Below are 22,333 nucleotides of genomic sequence, written 5' to 3' on the forward strand. Positions count from 1 at the left end.
GGTGCTCATCTTGGGGAAGGTGGCAGTAGATCCAATGGTGCTCATCTTGGGGAAGGGGGCAGTAGATCCAATGGTGCTCATCTTGGGGAAGGGGGCAGTAGATGCAATGGTGCTCATCTTGGGGAAGGTGGCAGTAGATCCAATGGTGCTCATCTTGGGGAAGGGGGCAGTAGAGGCAATGGTGCTTATCTTAGGGAAGGGGGCAGTAGATCAATGTTGGTCATCTTGGGGAAGGTGGCAGTAGATCCAATGGTGCTCATCTTGGGGAAGGGGGCAGTAGATGCAATGGTGGTCATCTTGGGGAAGGGGGCAGTAGATGCAGTGGTGGTCATCTTGGGGAAGGGGACAGTAGATGCAATGGTGCTCATCTTGGGGAAGAGGGCAGTAGATGCAATGGTGGTCATCTTGGGGAAGAGGGCAGTAGATGCAATGGTGGTCATCTTCGGGAAGGGGGCAGTAGATGCAATGGTGCTCATCTTCGGGAAGGGGGCAGTAGATGCAATGGTGATCATCTTGGGGAAGGGGGCAGTAGATGCAATGGTGATCATCTTGGGGAAGGGGGCAGTAGATCAATGGTGGTCATCTTGGGGAAGGGGGCAGTAGATGCAGTGGTGCTCATCTTTGGGAAGACAAGCCACACTCCCACTTAGGACAGAAGTGGGACCATCAGGTTCCAGGAGATGGCCAGGTAGAGCCTACAGGTCCAGCTGCTCCCTAAAGTCTGTCCAGACGAAGAAACTATTTCTACTAGAAAAGCTTCAGCATAGACCAGACCGGTCAACTGTCATCTGATGGAGGGGCAATCTGTCTGTAATTGTGACCGACACGCAGATGGGATCTTCACAGTGGCCTCTAGATTGGAGTTTGTGGTTAAACGGAACAAAACGACATCCGGAGCCACAGCGCTGAGAGATCTGACCAGATTACAATCACATGTCGGAGGAGGGGAAGAGGCAGCAAAATGTCAGTTGCAATCCAGTCAGCCGCCAACTGACATTAAATTGGTTAAAAGTGAAATCCGAGGAAAGTTTATATCTCCAACCATTCCTGTAGGGAACCTTCCCTACAGATCGATCTATTCCTGATGGGGCCCCATAACAAAGCATTAAGGTCCCCTTCCCCGGCTCCCCGGTCTCCATATTAAAGGCAAGTCCACAATCCTAATCCTAAAAATCCTAATAATTGCTCAAAAACTAGATCTGGATTTATTTAATTACAAAAGTGCTACCTATATAAATCCCTACGTAGGAAGGAGTGAGGGGCCCCAGAGCAGCTGCATGGTCTGCTCTGAATATAGAAAGATAAATGTCCCCGGCATGTCCCCAGCACCGCAGCAACGTTCCTCCGCATTTATTAATAAAACCTCACATTTGTCAGACAAAATATTGTGGCCACCTCACCATCACACCTACATGAGCTTGTTGGACTTCCCATTCCAGAACCAACCATGGCCATCCATATGGAGTTGCCCCCTCCCTCCATGGCCATTCATATGGAGTTGCCCCCTCCCTCCATGGCCATGCATATGGAGTTGCCCCCTCCCTCCATGGCCATTCCATATGGAGTTGCCCCCTCCCTCCATGGCCATTCCATATGGAGTTGCCCCCTCCCTCCCTGGCCATGCATATGGAGTTGCCCCCTCCCTCCATGGCCATTCATGTGGAGTTGCCCCCTCCCTCCATGGCCATTCATATGAAGTTGCCCCCTCCCTCCATGGCCATTCATGTGGAGTTGCCCCCTCCCTCCATGGCCATTCATATGGAGTTGCCCCCTCGCTCCATGGCCATTCATATGGAGTTGCCCCCTCCCTCCATGGCCATGCATATGGAGTTGCCCCCTCGCTCCATGGCCATTCATAAGGAGTTGCCACCCTTCCTCCATGGCCACCAGTATGGAGTTGCCCTCTTCGGCTATATCATCCTCCATTATCCTAGGAAGACTTTCCAAAGATTTTGGATGGTGTCTGGGGGAATTTGTGGCCATTTATGAGGTCAGGGCCAGTGCCAGCAAAAGGCAGCTTAAGCAACCTCCTTAGGGTGCAGGGATATGGGGGGGGGTAAAATCCAAATCCCTGGCCACCTGCTGGGCATTTGTGTTTATAAAACACTTGTCTTCCATTGCAGTCGTCCATTGCTGATCACGGTCGGCATCCTAAGCTACTGATGATGCACTAACCACCTCTGCACAGAGTTGCTCCGCCTGCCAGCTCCACCCTGGACTCTGGCTCCTGGCGGCTCCTGCCCAGTAAGAACATAGTAATTGGGGAGGGCAAAGTAAAAGGGAGGCACAATGATAGGGGACACAGTGGCAGGGGGAGCACAGTGATGGGGGGGGGGGCACAGTCATGGGAGCACAGTGATTGGGAACACCATGAAAGAGAGGGCACAGTGATGGGAGACACTGATGCAAAATGCACCTTCACCTGTGTGGACAAAAATCCTTGCACCGGCCATGGGTTAAGTACTGCCATTGGATGAGAAGATCTAGATCACAGTTGGCACTTCAGTTCATCCCAAAGGTGTTCAGGACACTCGAGTTCCTCCATCCCCAAACTGGTCACACCATGTCTTTATGGAGCTGTCCTTGTACACAGGGGACAGTCATGGAGGACAGAAAAGGGTCTTCACCAAACTGTTACCACAAGGTTGGAGGAGCACTATTGTCTACAATGCTTTTGTTACCAGGACCCTTCACTGGAGACACCTGAACTCCATCATTTGCAGAGGGGTTCACATAGTATTGGTCTTTTAGTAGATGTGATGGTCACGTACTTTTGGTCATGTAGTAGGTGTGATAGTCACATACTTTTGGTCATGTAGTAGGTGTGATGGTCACATACTTTTGGTCATGTAGTAGGTGTGATGGTCAAATACTTTTGGTCATGTAGTGGATGTGATGGTCATGTAGTAGGTGTGATGGTCACATACTTTTGGTCATGTAGTAGGTGCGATGGTCACATACTTTTGGTCATGTAGTAGGTGCGATGGTCACATACTTTTGGTCATGTAGTAGGTGTGATGGTCATGTACTTTTGGTCATGTAGTGGATGTGATGGTCATGTAGTAGGTGTGATGGTCACGTACTTTTGGTCATGTAGTAGGTGTGATGGTCATGTAGCAGGTGTGATGGTCACGTACTTTTGGTCATGTAGTAGGTGTGATGGTCATGTAGTGGATGTGATGGTCATGTAGTAGGTGTGATGGTCACGTACTTTTGGTCATGTAGTAGGTGTGATGGTCATGTAGCAGGTGTGATGGTCACGTACTTTTGGTCATGTAGTAGATGTGATGGTCATGTAGTAGGTGTGATGGTCATGTAGTGGATGTGATGGTCATGTAGTAGGTGTGATGGTCACGTACTTTTGGTCATGTAGTAGGTGTGATGGTCATGTAGCAGGTGTGATGGTCACGTACTTTTGGTCATGTAGTAGATGTGATGGTCATGTAGCAGGTGTGATGGTCATGAAGTAGGTGTGATGGTCACGTACTTTTGGTCATGTAGTAGGTGTGATGGTCATGTAGCAGGTGTGATGGTCACGTACTTTTGGTCATGTAGTAGGGGTGATGGTCATGTAGTAGGTGTGATGGTCATGTAGTAGGTGTGATGGTCATGTTTACGTTCAGGTGTGCATACATGTTGGCTGTATAGTGTACCATTGCAGTATTTGGGTTGGATTGGACCTTCTACATTGTGTTCTCCTGATTATTTGGTATCTTGGATGGGATAACATGGAATTTCCCTTTAAGGCCAGCTCTTATGTAATCCTCCCCAGGTGTCTTTCCTGCACTTTGGGTGAGTGAGCCGCCTCTGTCCTCCTCTGTCCTCCTCCGCATCCTCCATACTGCGAAATCTGAGAAGTGAAAGTTGGCTGCACTCCAGGGAGACAGCTGATCCCAGAATTCTCTGCTCTGCTCTCTTCCATGCGTCGCTCAGCACCGCTCTTTCTGCAAACTGGCGAGAGCTGGTTCTCCTGTCATCACCCGCATGACCGGGTTCAATCAATTTGTTGTTTTTCTATTCAGATAATTTTTTGTAATGTTGCCACTTGTTGGACTTCTCCTTTTTATAACCACTTAAAGGGTCAGACTCAGTACAAAGAAGTCTAAGTGGATCCTGGAGAGCTGAGTTGGGTGTACAGACCAGGCAACGTAGCACAGAGATGGTGGGAACCCCTCACAATGGGCACAGGGGGTGTAAAGACCCGGCAACTCGGCACAGGGATGGTGGGAACCCCTGATAATGGGCACAGCGGGCGTACAGACCCAGGAACTCAGTACAGGGATGGTGGGAACCCCTCATAATGGGCACAGCAGGCGTACAGAGCCGGAAACTCAGCACAGGGATGGTGGGAACCCCTCATAATGGGCACAGTGGGTGTACAGGCGGGAACTCAGCACAGGGATGGTGGGAACCCCTAATGGTCACAGCGGGCGTACAGACCCAGGAACTCAGCACAGGGATGGTGGGAACCCCTAATGGGCACAGCGGGTGGAACCCCTAATGGGCACAGCGGGTGTACAGACCGGGGAACTTTGCACAGAGATGGTGGGAACCTCTCATAATGGGCACAGCAGGCATACCGAGCTGGGAACTTGGCACCGGGATGGTGGGAACCCCTCATAATGGGCACAGCGGGTTTACAGACCTGAGAACTCTGCACGGGGATGGTGGGAACCCCTCTTCATGGGTATAGTAGGTGTGCATCTCTGGGACAGGAAGTGAAGAAAAAAACTCCCCATGGTGACACAGCAAAAACTAAATGGAAAGGGGTTGTCACTCGAACATGACCTGATATCTGCTTCATGCACTCCCCTGTACAGCATGGCTGGAATTTGAGAGGAAAAAGCAGCACAAGGAGTTCATGAGCTACTAAAAGCATGCTGATAGTAGGAGAGAGCAGAGTGACAGATTAGCTCATCACTGTTCCTTCTCCTTTCCTCCTCCAATCACAGGCTGGGGGCGGGTCCAGGACAGTCCACACTTAGGAAATGGGTGGAATGATGCTGGCCATCAGACTAAGGACATCTAGTGACAGAGGAAGGTACTGCGGGGATCTTGTTATTGAAGCTGAATATTGCAGCAAAAGCTGGTTTGGTATCTTTTTTTTTTTTTTTTTTTAATCCGCTTTTCATTTTTTTTTTCTGGCTGAAGATCAGCTTTAGAAAAAGGAAAGTTTTGACTCCACCTACCCAGTAAAACAAGTGAAATGAGATTTCCCTAAATGATCTCCGATTGGGGTGACCACAGGATATCAGGGCGAGGGTCCGAATCAGTCCGGGTCCAAAGAAAATAAAAACAGAAATCTGGTTTGGCTTTAGATGCACTCAGACAATTCGGGGTCAGTCTCTGCCGCTTTGGAAAGTTCCGAAGAGTCACTTTTCCAGAAACCGTTTTTTTACGGTTTGCAGATCTTTCCAGGAATCTTCCAGACCGAGTAATAAGTGATCTATTCGTCGTGTTCGGCACGAGAAACACTCCGAGCTCCAGTGAGGTCACCTTCATAGTGGGAGCGGGAGGACGTCTCCTGAATACCAACATCAGCCGACCTCCGGCCTGCCCTCCAGTCCTGCACAGGTGTACCGGCTCCTCCCCTCCAGTCCTGCACAGGTGTACCGGCTCCTCCCCTCCAGTCCTGCACAGGTGTACCGGCTCCTCCCCTCCAGTCTTGCACAGGTGTACCGGCCCCTCCCCTCAAGTCTTGCACAGGTGTACCGGACCCTCCCCTCCAGTCTTGCACAGGTGTACCGGCTCCTCCCCTCCAGTCTTGCACAGGTGTACCGGCTCCTCCCCTTCAGTCTTGCACAGGTGTACCGGCTCCTCCCCTCCAGTCTTGCACAGGTGTACCTGCTCCTCCCTTTCAGTCTTGCACAGGTGTACCGGCTCCTCCCCTCCAGTCTTGCACAGGTGTACCGGCCCCTCCCCTTCAGTCATGCACAGGTGTACGGGCTCCACCCCTCCAGTCCTGCACAGGTCTACCGGCTCCTCCCCTCCAGTCCTGCACAGGTCTACCGGCTCCTCCCCTCCAGTCCTGCACAGGTGTACCGGCTCCTCCCCTCCAGTCCTGCACAGGTCTACCGACTCCTCTCCTCCAGTCTTGCACAGGTGTACCGGCTCCTCCCCTCCAGTCTTGCACAGGTGTACCGGCTCCTCCCCTCCAGTCTTGCACAGGTGTACCGGCTCCTCCCCTCCAGTCTTGCACAGGTGTACCTGCTCCTCCCCTCCAGTCTTGCACAGGTGTACCGGCTCCTCCCCTCCAGTCTTGCACAGGTGTACCGGCTCCTCCCCTCCAGTCTTGCACAGGTGTACCGGCTCCTCCCTTCCAGTCTTGCACAGGTGTACCGGCTCCTCCCCTCCAGTCCTGCACAGGTGTACCGGCTCCTCCCCTCCAGTCCTGCACAGGTGTACCGGCTCCTCCCCTCCAGTCCTGCACAGGTGTACCGGCTCCTCCCCTCCAGTCTTGCACAGGTGTACCTGCTCCTCCCCTCTAGTCTTGCACAGGTGTACGGGCTCCTCCCCTCCAGTCCTGCACAGGTGTACCGGCTCCTCCCCTCCAATCCTGCACAGGTCTACCGGCTCCTCCCCTCCAGTCCTGCACAGGTCTACCGGCTCCTCCCCTCCAGTCTTGCACAGGTGTACCGGCCCCTCCTCTCCAGTCTTGCACAGGTGTACCTGCTCCTCCCCTCCAGTCTTGCACAGGTGTACCTGCTCCTCCCCTTCAGCCTTGCACAGGTGTACCTGCTCCTCCCCTTCAGTCTTGCACAGGTGTACCTGCTCCTCCCCTTCAGTCTTGCACAGGTGTACCGGCTCCTCCCCTCCAGTCCTGCACAGGTGTACCGGCTCCTCCCCTCCAGTCCTTCACAGGTGTACCGGCTCCTCCCCTCCAGTCCTGCACAGGTGTACCGGCTCCTCTCCTCCAGTCTTGCACAGGTGTACCGGCTCCTCCCCTTCAGTCTTGCACAGGTGTACCGGCTCCTCCCCTTCAGTCTTGCACAGGTGTACCTGCTCCTCCCCTTCAGTCTTGCACAGGTGTACCGGCTCCTCCCCTTCAGTCTTGCACAGGTGTACCGGCTCCTCCCCTCCAGTCTTGCACAGGTGTACCTGCTCCTCCCCTCCAGTCTTGCACAGGTGTACCGGCTCCTCCCCTCCAGTCTTGCACAGGTGTACCGGCTCCTCCCCTTCAGTCTAGCACAGGTGTACCTGCTCCTCCCCTCCAGTCTTGCACAGGTGTACCGACTCCTCCCCTCCAGTCCTGCACAGGTGTACCGGCCCCTCCCCTCCAGTCTTGCACAGGTGTACCGGCCCCTCCCCTTCAGTCTAGCACAGGTGTACCTGCTCCTCCCCTCCAGTCTTGCACAGGTGTACCGACTCCTCCCCTCCAGTCCTGCACAGGTGTACCGGCTCCTCCCCTCGGGTCCTGCACAGGTGTAGCGGCCCATCCCCTTCAGTCTTGCACAGGTGTTCCGGCCCCTCCCCTTCAGTCTTGCACAGGTGTAGCGGCTCCTCCCCTTCAGTCTTGCACAGGTGAGCTGGCTTCTCCCCTCCAGTCTTGCACAGGTGTGCTGGCTCCTCCCCTCCAGTCTTGCACAGGTGTACCGGCTCCTCCCCTTCAGTCTTGCACAGGTGTACCGGCTCCTCCCCTTCAGTCTTCCACAGGTGTACCGTCTCCTCTCCTGGACTGAAACATCTTCCTCTGATGTCACTGCACACTGGGAGCTTCTCACAATGTGCATTAGAAGCTGCTGCCAGTCAGACAGAGCTCTGCCTCATTTCCTGGCTGGAGGACGTCCAGCATCATCTAGCACTTTCCTCTACAAGCTGACTGTCCCTGGCTCGATCCCCTTTCATTCATTGGATTTCAGCTCTTTCAATTATAGAGGCTCAGCATCCCATTGGGTGTTACCTATGGCGTTCTGCAGCGCCACCCGGGAGCACTAAAATACTGGAATTGCCCAACAGCAGCTAGACACGCCCACATGCCAGAGGCCCAATACAGGCAACTACACGGGCCAATGAACTGGTCTCTGCATGACCTCCTGTATGTGTGCAACAGTGGTGGGTGTCTCTGGGAAGGCTTGTGGTTTCTGCAAAGCAGTATATACTACTAGAGTGTAAGCTCCTCTGGTACAGAGACTGATGGGACTGTGGGGGAGGGGACATTAGAGTGTAAGCTCCTCTGGTACAGAGACTGATGGGACTGTGGGGGAGGGGACATTAGAGTGTAAGCTCCTCTGGTACAGAGACTGATGGGACTGTGGGGGAGGGGACATTAGAGTGTAAGCTCCTCTGGTACAGAGACTGATGGGACTGTGGGGGAGGGGACATTAGAGTGTAAGCTCCTCTGGTACAGAGACTGATGGGACTGTGGGGGAGGGGACTTTAGAGTGTAAGCTCCTCTGGTACAGAGACTGATGGGACTGTGGGGGAGGGGACATTAGAGTGTAAGCTCCTCTGGTACAGAGACTGATGGGACTGTGGGGGAGGGGACATTAGAGTGTAAGCTCCTCTGGTACAGAGACTGATGGGACTGTGGGGGAGGGGACATTAGAGCGTAAGCTCCTCTGGTACAGAGACTGATGGGACTGGGGGGGAGGGGACATTAGAGCGTAAGCTCCTCTGGTACAGAGACTGATGGGACTGCGGGGGGAGGGGACATTAGAGCGTAAGCTCTTCTGGTACAGAGACTGATGTGACTGTGGGGGAGGGGGCATTAGAGCGTAAGCTCCTCTGGTACAGAGACTGATGGGACTGCGGGGGGAGGGGACATTAGAGTGTTAGCTCCTCTGGGGCAGAGAGTTCCATGGATGTATAAAATGAATATTCTATATAGTATTTATCTTTTTTTGTCTTTTCTCTCCCAGATTTCATACCCCCCGAGCGATGAGGAGGACAGTGAGGATTCTGAAGGAGAAAACCAGGAACTTGCCCAGATTGACAAAGGTTAGGACACGCCTCTCCCGGTAGGACGCCATTGGTGTACATTGTATGACATGATTCAATGCACTGCAGAGATACGGTCCCATCTGAGTGATGTAGGACACTTCCATGTGTGCTGTGGGAGTCACCTAGAAGGAGTCACAGCCTGTGATCCGTGTATTCTCTGGTTTCCAAAATAAGTTACCCCCCCAAACAGTCCAAGTCACAATACTCACCTTCCATCGAGAGCTGTCCCCTGTAGTACTTCTTCTCCACCACAAGATGTCCTCAGTCTTGAATGACATCCAACATTCTGATTGAGGAAAGGCTGTGACAGTCCCCCCCCCCCACCGACCCTGAGGATGGCGCTCTGCACAGATTGGCGTTGATGTTCTGACATGAGCACCGCTCTCAGCATCACCCACTGACACCGCATGTCACATGACCGGCCAGGAGACATCAGATAAAGGTGAGTGAAAAGAGATTAATACCATGGGGGGGTGGGGGTGCAGTGGGGGTTGGGGGTGCAGTGGGGGTTGGGTGCTTGGAGGGCTTTAAGAACAATGCACTCCCCATGTGGCCGATATCTCAGCAGGTAGAGACCAGAATATCCTGGAGAGCTCCCCCTATTGGCTAATCTACAAATTTCTATATTTACCAAATGTAACACAAATACGGAGCCGCACGCAGTGCAAAAATGTCCGTCATCTGAAAATCCTCCTAAAGTAGAATGAAACCAACTGAATGGCGTATGAGTCATACTAAAGTGCTGTACATCTAAAACAACTGCCATTTTTTTAATGATGTACGTCAAAAACAACTGCCATTTTTAAATGATGTATATCAAAACAACTGCCATTTTTATGCTGTAAATGAAAAACAACTGCCATTTTTTATGCTGTACATCAAAAACTACCATTTTTTATGCAGTACTTCAAAAACAACTGCCATTTTTTATGCTATATATCAAAAACAACTGACATTTTTTATGCTGTATATCAAAAACTACCATTTTTTATGCTGTACTTCAAAAACAACTGCCATTTTTTTGATACTATACATCAAAAACAACTGCTCTTTTTTATGCTGTATATCAAAAGCTACCTTTTTTATGCTGTACATCAAAAACAACTGACATTTTTTAAGGCTCCATGCACACTGATTTAAAAATCGCTGCTTCTACAGGAGTTGTGTGTTTCCTGTAGAAGTAGCGTAGTGTCCTCCTACGGGTCCATGGCTCGTTAGGACGATATTTTCAGCTCAATGTTTAGAGGCAGGAAAAACAACCGTTCTGGTTTGAGCTTTCTGGCAAGAAAAGATGCGAAACTCGCCTAAACTGTGCACAAAAATTCTTTTTCAGTGTTTTTTTTGTGCCAAGGGAACTGATATTTTTTTTTTTTAAGCCCAGTGTGTATGGAGCCTAATGCTGTATATAAAAAACAACTGCCATTTTTTATGCTGTATATCAAAAACAGCCATTTTTTGTGCAGTATATCAGAAACAACAGCCATTTTTGTGCTGTATATTAGGAACAACTGACATTTTTGTGCTGTATAGAAACAACTGCCATTTTTGTGCTGTATATCAGAAGCAACTGCCATTTTTTATGTTGTATATCACAAATTGCCATTTTTGATGCTGTATAGCAACAACTGCAATTGTTTATGCTGTATATCAAAAACTGCCTTTTTTTATGCAGTATATAAAAAGGTCATTTTTTTTATGCCATATATCAAAAACAACTGCCATTTTTATGCTGTACATCAAACACAACTGCCATTTTTTTAAATCCCCAGTCTGAGCACCAGAAAAAAAAATGACCCTTGCAGTTGGGCCTCCCCTGCACTGCAGCAGTGCTGGTTAAGTCTAGGGGTAGAAGAATAACCTGTAGTACCCGATTCCTCACTCCTGCAGCCCTCCTCCATACTGTGCGCCTGGTCACCCCACAGTCTCTTCTCATTGGTGCTTCGGCAGTCGGCTTCACTCTGACGTCATCAGGTACAATGCGGGGCCAACAGTCCTGCATTGTACATGGGGGCAGTGGGGACTGTGTGCAACCTGGAGTGTTAGAGAGAAGAGGGGGGGGGGGCTGTAAGCCTGCCATGGGGAGGAGTAAGGTATTAGGGCCATTTACAGTAGAGCTTGGGGGAGGATTAAAACCACATGGTTGAGCCCCGTTCTTACCCCCTTGCTTACAGCAGGAACTCTATCGACTTTCATGTTCAACGGGCACTACTGCCTGTCAAACGCAACCTATGCAGCCAGCATGACATTTCTCAGGTTTCCTGACGGTGACAACAGTGTCTGTGTAATGAGTGTTGCAATGTTCGCTGGTAGTCTCCATCAGGTGGCACTGTGATGGGGTGACAACGCAAGAGCACAACTGCGAGACAGGGACAGAATGTTGTCACCCCAGGGATGGATCTAGCCTATCTGATCTGGGGGTGCAGTAAAAAAAAGTCAGGGGGTGTAAGGACTGTGTGTGAGTCTGACTGTCTGTCACAGAATCTCATGGCCTGGGAAGCACCAATATTTATCAGGTTTATTTATTTCAGGTACTCATATACCATCAATGTACGCAGCGCTTTATATTGTACATTCCCATCAGGCCCCGCCCCTGAGGAGCGTACAATCTAAGGCCCCTAACTCACATTCATACATACACATACTAGGGACAATGTAGACAGGAACCAATTCACATCCCAGCATGTCTTTGGAGTGTGGGAGGAAACCAGAGTACCCGGAGGAAACCCACGCAGGCACAGGGAGAACATGCAAAGTCCAAGCAGGTGGTGCCGTGGTTGGGATTTGGACCAATAACCTTAGTACTGCCAGGTGGAAGTGCTAACCACTCAGCCACTGTGTGCCAAGGTTTTCATTAGATTAGAATGTTTAAACAAAACCTGTTCCTCCTTATATCAGAACCCATCAGAGTGTCCCCATACATCAGGTGTCCCCATCAGAGTGTCCCCATACATCGGGTGTCCCCATCAGAGTGCCCCCATACATCGGGTGTCCCCATCAGAGTGCCCCCATACATCGGGTGTCCCCATCAGAGTGTCCCCATACATCGGGTGTCCCCATCAGAGTGTCCCCATACATCGGGTGTCCCCATCAGAGTGTCCCCATACATCAAGTGTCCCCATCAGAGTGTCCCCATACACCAGGTGTCCCCATCAGAGTGTCCCCATACATCGGGTGTCCCCATCAGAGTGTCCCCATACATCAGGTGTCCCCATCAGAGTGCCCCCATACATCAGGTGTCCCCATCAGAGTGTCCCCATACATCAGGTGTCCCCATCAGAGTGCCCCCATACATCAGGTGTCCCCATCAGAGTGCCCCCATACATCAGGTGTCCCCATCAGAGTGTCCCCATACATCAGGTGTCCCCATACATCAGGTGTCCCCATCAGAGTGTCCCCATACACCTAGTGTCCCCATCAGAGTGTCCCCATACACCAGGTGCCCCCATCAGAGTGTCCCCATACACCAGGTGCCCCCATCAGAGTGTCCCCATACACCAGGTGTCCCCATCAGAGTGTCCCCATACACCAGGTGTCCCCATCAGAGTGTCCCCATACATCAGGTGTCCCCATACATCAGAGTGTCCCCATACCAGGGGTGGACTGACAACTCATGGGGCACCCGGGCAATAGGGGATCATGGGGCCCCTGTGTCCTCACCCACACTCAAAGCACACCCAAAAAGCCTATAAAAAGGTACCAGGGGCATTTCATGGGGCCCCCTACTGACCCCAGGCCCTCGAGCAGTGCCCGAGTGCTCGATTGTTCAGTCCTCCTCTGCCCCATACATTAGAGTGTCCCCATACATCAGGTGTCCCCATACATTAGGTGTCCTCATCAGATGCCCCCCTACATCAGGTGTCTCCATCAGAGTGTCCCAATACATCAGGTGTCCCCGTCAGGTGTCCCCTTACCCATCAGAGTGCCCCCATACATCAGGTGTCCCCATCAGAGTGCCCCCATACATCGGGTGTCCCCATCAGAGTGCCCCCACACATCGGGTGTCCCCATCAGAGTGCCCCCATACATCAGGTGTCCCCATCAGAGTGCCCCCACACATCGGGTGTCCCCATTAGCGTGCCCCCATACATCGGGTGTCCCCATCAGAGTGCCCCCATACATCAGGTGTCCCCATCAGCGTGCCCCCATACATCAGGTGTCCCCATCAGCGTGCCCCCATACATCAGGTGTCCCCATCAGCGTGCCCCCATACATCGGGTGTCCCCATCAGAGTGCCCCCATACATCGGGTGTCCCCATCAGAGTGCCCCCTTACATCAGGTATTCCCATCAGAGTGCCCCCTTAAATCAGGTATTCCCATACATCAAGTGCCTTCCTACATCGGGGGGTCCCCCCCACCAGAGTGCCCCCATACATCGGGGGGTCCCCCCAACAGAGTACCCCCTTACATCGAAAGGCCCCCCCCACCAGAGTGCCCCCTTACATCGGGGCCCCCCCAGAGTGCCCCCACACATCAGGTGTCTCCATCAGACTGGCTCATGGATCAGTGTATTTACTCTCAAAAACCTGGGGGAGGGGCAAAGCTAAAATCTGGGGGGGGGGGGGGGAGGAAACAGGCCACCCCAGCACCCCCCTAGATTGGGCCCTGTGTCACCCTATAACAGGAAGTGTCAGAAGAAGGACCGTCATGGCAGGATCACCATTGATTTTGGAATGCTGCCAATGACGGGGTTATCTAATGGAGCAGACGGGGAGCTCCGGCCAATCGGCATCCATTAGATCCACAGGAAGCGGTGAGTGGCTGGTGTGCGATAATGACCCAGCTCCTCGCCCCGAGTCCGGCGGCCATCATGTGAACTGACCCCTCCCCCACATTTCTCATTTCTTGTCTCCCCCAGAGAGAAGACGAAATTGCATCTTGACCCCCTTGGCCACCAACCAGCTGCAGAACCAAGAGAACCAGTGCTGCAAGGTGCGCTCCCTCTTCCACGCCGGCCTGGACCGCCACAGTTCGGAGGAGGAGCTGGAACGCATCAGCAGGGAATTCGCCGCCGAGAAACGCAAATGGTCGCAGGTGAGCCGGCTGAGCTGCCACAGCGACAACACATCGTCCAGCGACGAGGAGGTCAAGCACCTGTGCGCCATGTCCTTCAGGCCTGTAGAGCAGAGCGAGGGCCTCCGCGCCAATCCCAGCCCCATCCTGTTCAGCGCTTCCCCGCCGAAGAGACTACCACCCCTGAGCCGAAACCCCACCCCCCTGAGCCGGAACCCCGCCTCCCGCCCCATTCTATTCACAAGTATGGGGTCAACGTTCGACCAAGGAATGCCCTGCAAGAGGCACAGACAAGGCTTTGGAGACAAGTACAGCCGACCCAGCCTGGACCTGGAGAAGATGCAACAGGTAGGTCCAACGTACTGCAGAACCGAGCCTAGAGGTGTCCCTGGAGGGGGGAGCTGGGCGGGGCCAAAAACGTTCGCTTCATTCCCATTCCTTATTTAACCCCCCCGGTTACATCAAGCCCGACTTTGAAATCGCGTGACTAATGCAGGCCATAGACGGATCGAAAAACTGGCCGTTTTTAAAAAAACAAAAATGAAAAATTGGTCGTTCAATCGGCCGACGTTACCACCAACGGTAAAAAAAAATCAGCCGATTTTCATCCCATCTACGGCCGGCATTCAATTACTTCTGTCCCTGCAGAGAGCTCCGCTATTGTATTTAACATGAAAAAGTATTGCGGTTGCAACAATGTATCCATTTGTATCAATTTCGGATACAGATGTTTTATTCGGATACAAATAGATACATTGTTGCAACTGAAAGACTTTTACTATAAAATATAATAGCGGACTGGAATTCTTATTTTTCTTCTCCCTCCTCTTCTTCTTCTTCTTCTGCTTCTTCTTCTTCTTCCTCTTCTTTTTCTTCTCCCTCTTCTTCTTTTTCTACTTCTTCTTCCTCTTCTTTTTCTTCTCCCTCTTCTTTTTCTACTTCTCCTTCTTCTTCTCCTTTCTTTTCTTCTTCTTCTTTTCTTCTCCTTCCTCTTCTTTTACTTCTCCCTCTTCTTCCTCTTCTCCTTCCTCTTCTTCTTTTCTCTTCTCCTTCTTTTCTTCTTCTCCTCCTTCCTCTTCTTTTTCTTCTTCTTTTTCTCTTCTTCTCCTTTTCTTCTCCCTCTTCTCCTTCTCCTTCTTTTTCTTCTTCTTCTTTTCTTCTCCCTCTTCTTCTTCTTCCTCTTCTTCTTCCTCTTCTTTTGCTTCTTCTCCTTCTTTTCTCTTCTCCTTCTTCTTTTCTTCTTCTCCTCCTTCCTCTTCTTTTTCTTCTTCTTCTTTTTCTTCTTCTTCTCCTTTTTCTTCTCCTTCTCCTTTTTCTTCTCCTTCTCCTCCTTTTTCTTCTTCTTCTCCTTCTCCTTTTCTTCTCCCTCTTCTTCTTCTTCTTCCTCTTCTTTTGCTTCTTCTCCTTCTTTTTCTACTTCTTCTTCTTCTCCTTCTCTTCTTTTTCTTCCTCTTTTTCTTATCCCTCTTCTTCTTTTTCTTCTTCTTCTTTTCTACTTCTCCTTCTTTTCTACTTCTCCTTCTTCTTTTCTTCTTTTTCTTCTCCCTTTTCCTCTTCTTTTTCTTCTTCTCCTTTTTTTTCTCCTTCTTTTCTACTTCTCCTGCTTCTGCTTCTTCCAGGTCACAGCTCATGCTCAGATTTTATATCGATAAAACAATTGGCCGATTTGCCCATCATTGCCAGGAAAATCAGCCGATTTTTTCCAAGTTTACCGCTAAAAAAAATGTGCCAAAACCCCGAAAAACGGCCGACCAACTAACCCACTAATGGTGCAACAATCGTCCGATTTTCGACCCATCTATGGCCTGCATAAAGCCAACCACACACGGGTCGAATTCCGAAAAAAAGTTTTCTTTCGAAAATCTTTTCTAAGAATCTTCGTTTCGAATTACGCACCATTAGTGGGCCACAGAAACGGCCAATTTTTCGTGTGACCATCGAATTGGAGTGATCGGGCATGTTGGAAATTTTTTGAGAAACAAACGAATTTTGCGTCAATGACGGGAGAATCGTGTGAGAAATATAAAGCTGTGACCTGGAGAGAAAAGAAAATTCTGTGCAAATCGCACCAAAAGTAGCGCATGGACGACTTTAGAGATCGGCGCGGCTCCAACCAAGCCTGAACCGCACCAATATGGCCGCTGTAATGGCGGACAATAGGGTGCAACTTGGCATGCAAATCACATCCAGTGCGACCGGGGTGTAAATCATTTTGTCTCATATTTCAATTGTTTTCGGGAATTCATTTCGTTTTCGGATTTGATTCGATACAAATTAAATTCGACTGAATTCGAAATTGAATTGGCATTCTAATTTATTCTATTCGAAATTAGAATTTCGGAAGACGGTTATATTTCTTTCTATTACGTTTCTATTCTATTCTATTCAACTTTGATTTTATTCTATTTGAATTTGTTTATTTATTTATTGAATTTATTTATTTATTTGAAATTTTCTATTTCTATTCTATTATTTTTTTTGTTCTATTCTACTTTTATTTGTATACGAATTTATTCTATTCGAAATTAGAATTTTGGAAGAAGGTTATATTTCTTTCTATTATATTTCTTTCTATTATATTTCTATTCTATTCTATTGTTTTTTTTTTCCTTTTCTTTTCTATTCAATTCTAATCTATTCTATTTGAATTTTGAAAAACGGTTATATTCTATTCTATTTTATTTTATTCTATTTTTTCTATTCTATTCTAATCTATTCTTTTCAAATTTATTCTATTCAAAATTAGAATTTTGGAAGAAGGTTATATTTATTTCTATAATATTTCTATTCTATTCTATTTTTTTTCTATTCTATTCTTTTCTATTCAATTCTATTCTATTTTTTTTCTATTCTATTCAATTCTAATCTATTCTATTTGAATTTTGAAAAACGGTTATATTCTATTTTTTCTATTCTATTCTTTTCAAATTTATTCTATTCAAAATTAGAACTTTGGAAGAAGGTTATATTTATTTCTATAATATTTCTATTTTATTCTATTTTTTTTCTATTCTATTCTATTCTATTTTTTTCTATTCTATTCAATTCTAATCTATTCTATTTGAATTTTGAAAAACGGTTATATTCTATTTTTTCTATTCTATTCTTTTCAAATTTATTCTATTCAAAATTAGAATTTTGGAAGAAGGTTATATTTATTTCTATAATATTTCTATTTTATTCTATTTTTTTTCTATTCTATTCTATTTTTTTCTATTCTATTCAATTCTAATCTATTCTATTTGAATTTTGAAAAACGGTTATATTCTATTTTTTCTATTCTATTCTATTCTTTTCAAATTTATTCTATTCAAAATTTGAATTTTGGAAGACAGTTATATTTTTTTATATGTTATTCTATTGGTTTTTTTTTCTATTCTGTTCTATTCTTTTAAATTCTGTTCAGATTCAAATGTAGTTTATTTGAAATTTGAATTTTGGAAGACAGTTATATTCTATTTTATTTTATTCTATTGTTTTTTTCTATTTTATTCTTTTCTATTCAATTCTTTTCTATTCTATTCTACTTTAACTTCCTTTGGCTGTTCTCTCCCCTTTTGTGTATCCAAGTAATTTTTTTTCCATTATAAATCAGACATTTGGCGGTGTTACCATCTCCTGCTTTATATATACACTATATTACCCCAAGTGTTGGGCTGCCGCCCTTTCCACACACATGACCTTTAATGCCCCCCCAGTCTTAGTCCGTAGGGTTCAATATTGAGTTGGCCCCGCCCCTTCCCACGCACATGACCTTTAATGACCCCCCAGTCTTAGTCCGTAGGGTTCAATATTGAGTTGGCCCCGCCCCTTCCCACGCACATGACCTTTAATGACCCCCCAGTCTTAGTCCGTAGGGTTCAATATTGAGTTGGCCCCGCCCTTTGCAGCTATAACAGCTTCAACTCTTCTGGGAAGGCCGTCCACAAGGTTTAGGAGGGTGTCTATGGGAAGGTTTGGCAGGAACCCCTCATAATGTGCACAGTGGGCGTACAGACCCAGGAACTCAGCACAGGGATGGTGGGAACCCCTCATAATGGGCACAGCGGGTGTACAGAGCCGGGAACTCAGCACAGGAACGGTGGGAACCTCTCATCATGGGCACAGTGGGTCTACAGAGCCGGGAAATCGGCATAGGGATGGTGGAAGCCCCTCATAATGGGCACAGGGGGCGTACAGAGCTAGGAACTCAGCACAGGGATGGTGGGAACCCCTCATAATGGGCACAGGGGGGCGTACAGACCCTGGAGCTTAGCACAGGGATGGTGGGAACCCCTCATAATGGGCACAGCGAGTGTACAGAGCCGGGAACTCAGCACAAGGATGGTGGGAACCCCTTATAATGGACACAGCAGGGGTACAGAGCCGGGATCTCAGCACAGGGATGGTGGGAACCCCTCATAATGGGCACAGCGGGGGTACAGACCCGGGAACTCAGCACAGGGATGGTGGGAACCCCTCATAATGGGCACAGCGGTTGTACAGACCCGGGAACTCAGCACAGGGATGGTGGGAACCCCTCATAATAACATGTACAGACCTGGGAACTCACCAGTAGAGGGATAGGTCTGGTGGTTTAACTCTCCACCCTCTACAAAACAATGAAATATCAAGCTTCAGTGGACCAACTCTTTGTGGACTTTTTGTGGACCGGCCCATACACTGATAAGAGGTCGGGGTCACGGGTCTGGGATTGTCCGTGTCACAGGAAGGGATGCCAGCGAGGGCCACCTGAAGCCACAAACTGCTAAGCATCTCAGGCCTTCATCTTCAGTCTAGAATGGACTGCTCCTTTAAGAACCTTTTCTAGTCCCCCCCAGGCCTCCTGTGTCCTCCTGTCCTCCCTGCTCCCTCCTTGCTGGATGACATCATGGAATAATTGTCTACTCAGCCCGTAATAAGTCTAATAACCACTTTAACAAGAAGAAGTGTTGTCAGACCTCCATGATCTGCAGACCGTTGTCAGACCTCCATGATCTGCAGACCGTTGTCAGACCTCCATGATCTGCAGACCGTTGTCAGACCTCCATGATCTGCAGACCGTTGTCAGACCTCCATGATCTGCAGGTTCTGAGGTGCCGTAAATCTTAGGAACACGTCTTCTGAAACCCGGCAAGTAAAGTTCCTTTCATGGAGGTATGGCCGGGTCCCAGGATGGAGAACAACTGGAAGCCCTGGAAGTTCACCATCAAATTTCTGCATTCATTGCTGGGTACCAATCCATAGGGAACACTACACTCACACCCCCCCACCCCACTTATCCCCAATGTTCCTCCTCTCCCCCCACTTATCCCCAATGTTCCTCCTCTTCCCCCCACTTATCCCCAATGTTCCTCCTCTTCCCCCCACTTATCCCCAATGTTCCTCCTCTCCCCCCACTTATCCCCAATGTTCCTCCTCTTCCCCCCACTTATCCCCAATGTTCCTCCTCTCCCCCCACTTATCCCCAATGTTCCTCCTCTTCCCCCCACTTATCCCCAATGTTCCTCCTCTTCCCCCCACTTATCCCCAATGTTCCTCCTCTTCCCCCCACTTATCCCCAATGTTCCTCCTTTACCCCCACTTATCCCCAACGTTCCTCCTCTTCCCCCCACTTATCCCCAACGTTCCTCCTTTACCCCCACTTATCCCCAACGTTCCTCCTCTTCCCCCCACTTATCCCCAATGTCCCCCTCTCCCCCCACTTATCCCCAATGTTCCTCTCTCTCCCCACTTATCCCCAATGTCCCCCTCTTCCCCCCACTTATCCCCAATGTTCCCCTCTTCCCCCCACTTATCCCCAATGTCTCCCTCTTCCCCCCACTTATCCCCAATGTCCCTCTCTCTCCCCACTTATCCCCAATGTCCCCCTCTTCCCCCCACTTATCCCCAATGTTCCCCTCTTCCCCCCACTTATCCCCAATGTCTCCCTCTTCCCCCCACTTATCCCCAATGTCCCCCTCTCCTCCACTTATCCCCAATGTTCCTCCTCTCCCCCAATATTCCCCCATTAATCCCAAATATCCCCCTCTCCTCCACATCCCCAATGTCCCCCTCTTCCCCTCACTTATCCTCAATATTCCTCCTCTTCCCCATTAATCCCCAATGTCCCCCTCTTCCCCCCACCTATCTCCAGTATTCCTCCTCTTCCCCAATATTCCCCCATTAATCCCAAATGTCCCCCTCTCCTCCTCTTATCCCCAATGTCCCCCACTTATCCCCAGTATTCCTCCTCTTCCCCAATATTCCCCCATTAATCCCCAATGTCCCCCTCTTCCCCCCACTTATCCCCAATTTCCTCCTCTTCCCCCCCACTTATCCCCAATGTTCCCCCTCTCTTCCACTTATCCCCAGTATTCTTCCTCTTCCCCAATATTCCCCCATTAATCCCCAATGTCCCCTTCTCCTCCAATTATCCCCAATGTCCCCCTCTTCCCCCCACTTATCCCCAATTTCCTCCTCTTCCCCCCACTTATCCCCAATGTTACCCCTCTCTTCCACTTATCCCCAGTATTCTTCCTCTTCCCCAATATTCCCCTATTAATCCCCAATGGAATTTTCACCGTCGAGGCCCATGAGCTGGTTGCAGGATGTGAGATATCTAGATTGGGATGCTGGTTACATTGTATTGTAGAAAGCTGTCCGTCTACCAGCATGCAGGAGGAAGATGACACTGATACATGGACCCGGACTGATCGCAGTTCCTTCTGCCTGCAACCTGAGAAATGTCACGTCACCTCTAGTGTGTAAGAGAGGATCCATCACAGTTAAAGGGGAACTGAACCCGTGACTGTGATCATCTTAAAGTGCACCCATACTGCAGCTGAACTCGTGACTTCTCCGGAGATCTGTGCAGTAATCTGCTGTGTCCTTGTTCAGCACTTCCTGATGGAGGGTGACAACACTGTCTCTGTATTGCAGTTCTTCTGCATTGTCACCTTGTCACAGGCTCTCCCATATAAACATCCTTAAGGATCTCCCTTCCTAAACACTCCCCTACCTGAACCCAACCATCCCGACCAGAACTCTTCATTCTCCCTACCTGAACTAGATGCTCAACCGTCATCTATCTGAATGCTCAGACCTCCCCGGCTGAACGCTCAACCCTCCTCCTCCCGGACACTCAACTGTCCCCTACCTGAACACTCACACTTAACACTCCCTTACCTCAGTGTTTCTCAACTCCAGTCCTCATGGACCCCCAACAGGTCATGTTTTCAGGATTTCCCTCAGATGAAACAGCTGTGGTAATTACTAAGTCAGTGAAACTGATCAAATCACCTGTGCAAAATAATGGAAATCCTGAAAACATGACCTGTTGGGGGTCCATGAGGACTGGAGTTGAGAAACACTGCCTTACCTGAACATTCAACCCTTCTTACCTGGACACTCAGCCCTCCTCTTCCTGAACATTCAACCCTTCTTACCTGAACACTCAGCCCTCCTCCTCCTGAACATTCAACCCTTCTTACCTGGACACTCAGCCCTCCTCTTCCTGAACATTCAACCCTTCTTACCTGGACACTCAGCCCTCCTCTTCCTGAACATTCAACCCTTCTTACCTGGACACTCAGCCCTCCTCTTCCTGAACATTCAACCATTCTTACTTGGATACTAAACCCTTCTTACTTGGACACTCCTCTACCTGAACACTCAACTCTTCACTACATGGACAATCAACCCTCCCCTACCTGGACACATAGTTCTCCCTTAACTGAACTTTCAACCATTCTTCCTGTCTGGACACTCAAACCCTCCCCTACCTGGGCACTCAGCCCTCCTCTTCCTGAACATGCAACCCTTCAACCTGGACACTGAGTTCCCCCTGAACTTTCAACCATTCTTACCTGAACACTCAACCCTCCCCTACCTGGATACTTAGTTCTCCCTTACTGGAACTTTCAACCCTTTGACGGGGAAACCCAAAACACACGGGTTTCAGTAACATTTTGACTGCTGAAGCCGGATTGAAAAGTAGATGTTTATTATACAAGCATGTAGCTAGACCTCCATGCAGGGAGAGCAGAACAATACATAGTGTTGGATTCAAAGAAATGCTCTAATCTAACTAGGGCTTTCTAATACAATTTCTATGCTCTACAGTGGGTGGTACCTAGCTATCTGATCTTTCTTTGAAGAGTCATCTGTATCTTTGGTGTAACTCATTGAGATGCGAATAGTTAACACATGTTATTGTTACTTCCATTGTCCTTTGGGTTTAACAGGATGTCAAAGAAGTCTGGTCATGGGCATTAAAAAGTTTGAGAGGAGTATATGCATCTATGCATAAAGCTCTAAAACAATCACACAGCTGTATAAAGCTCTATTCATTGTAACTGTGTCATTGTGAAGACCAAGACAAGGATAGAGAGAGATAAAGAACTAAATCAATATTTATATCTA

The 22,333-nt window shown here is 49.0% G+C and overlaps 1 protein-coding gene across 1 annotated transcript in view; it reads left to right on the forward strand.

The window, feature by feature from the left end:
- The first annotated feature begins 213 nt into the window (after positions 1-213).
- Positions 214-22,333, forward strand: part of LOC149441805 (uncharacterized) — a 61,929-nt gene continuing 39,809 nt past the window's right edge. Inside the window, exons 1-3 of the mRNA XM_089656870.1 lie at positions 214-564; positions 8,859-8,937; positions 13,797-14,299. Of these exons, the coding sequence (XP_089512996.1) occupies positions 214-564; positions 8,859-8,937; positions 13,797-14,299 (933 nt within the window). The remainder of the gene's footprint in view (positions 565-8,858; positions 8,938-13,796; positions 14,300-22,333) is intronic.

This window comes from Staurois parvus, unplaced genomic scaffold (genome assembly GCF_062004578.1).
Source record: "Staurois parvus isolate SC_StPar_1 unplaced genomic scaffold, SC_StPar_1.0 ptg000945l, whole genome shotgun sequence".
NCBI classification, from domain to species: Eukaryota; Metazoa; Chordata; class Amphibia; order Anura; family Ranidae; genus Staurois; species Staurois parvus.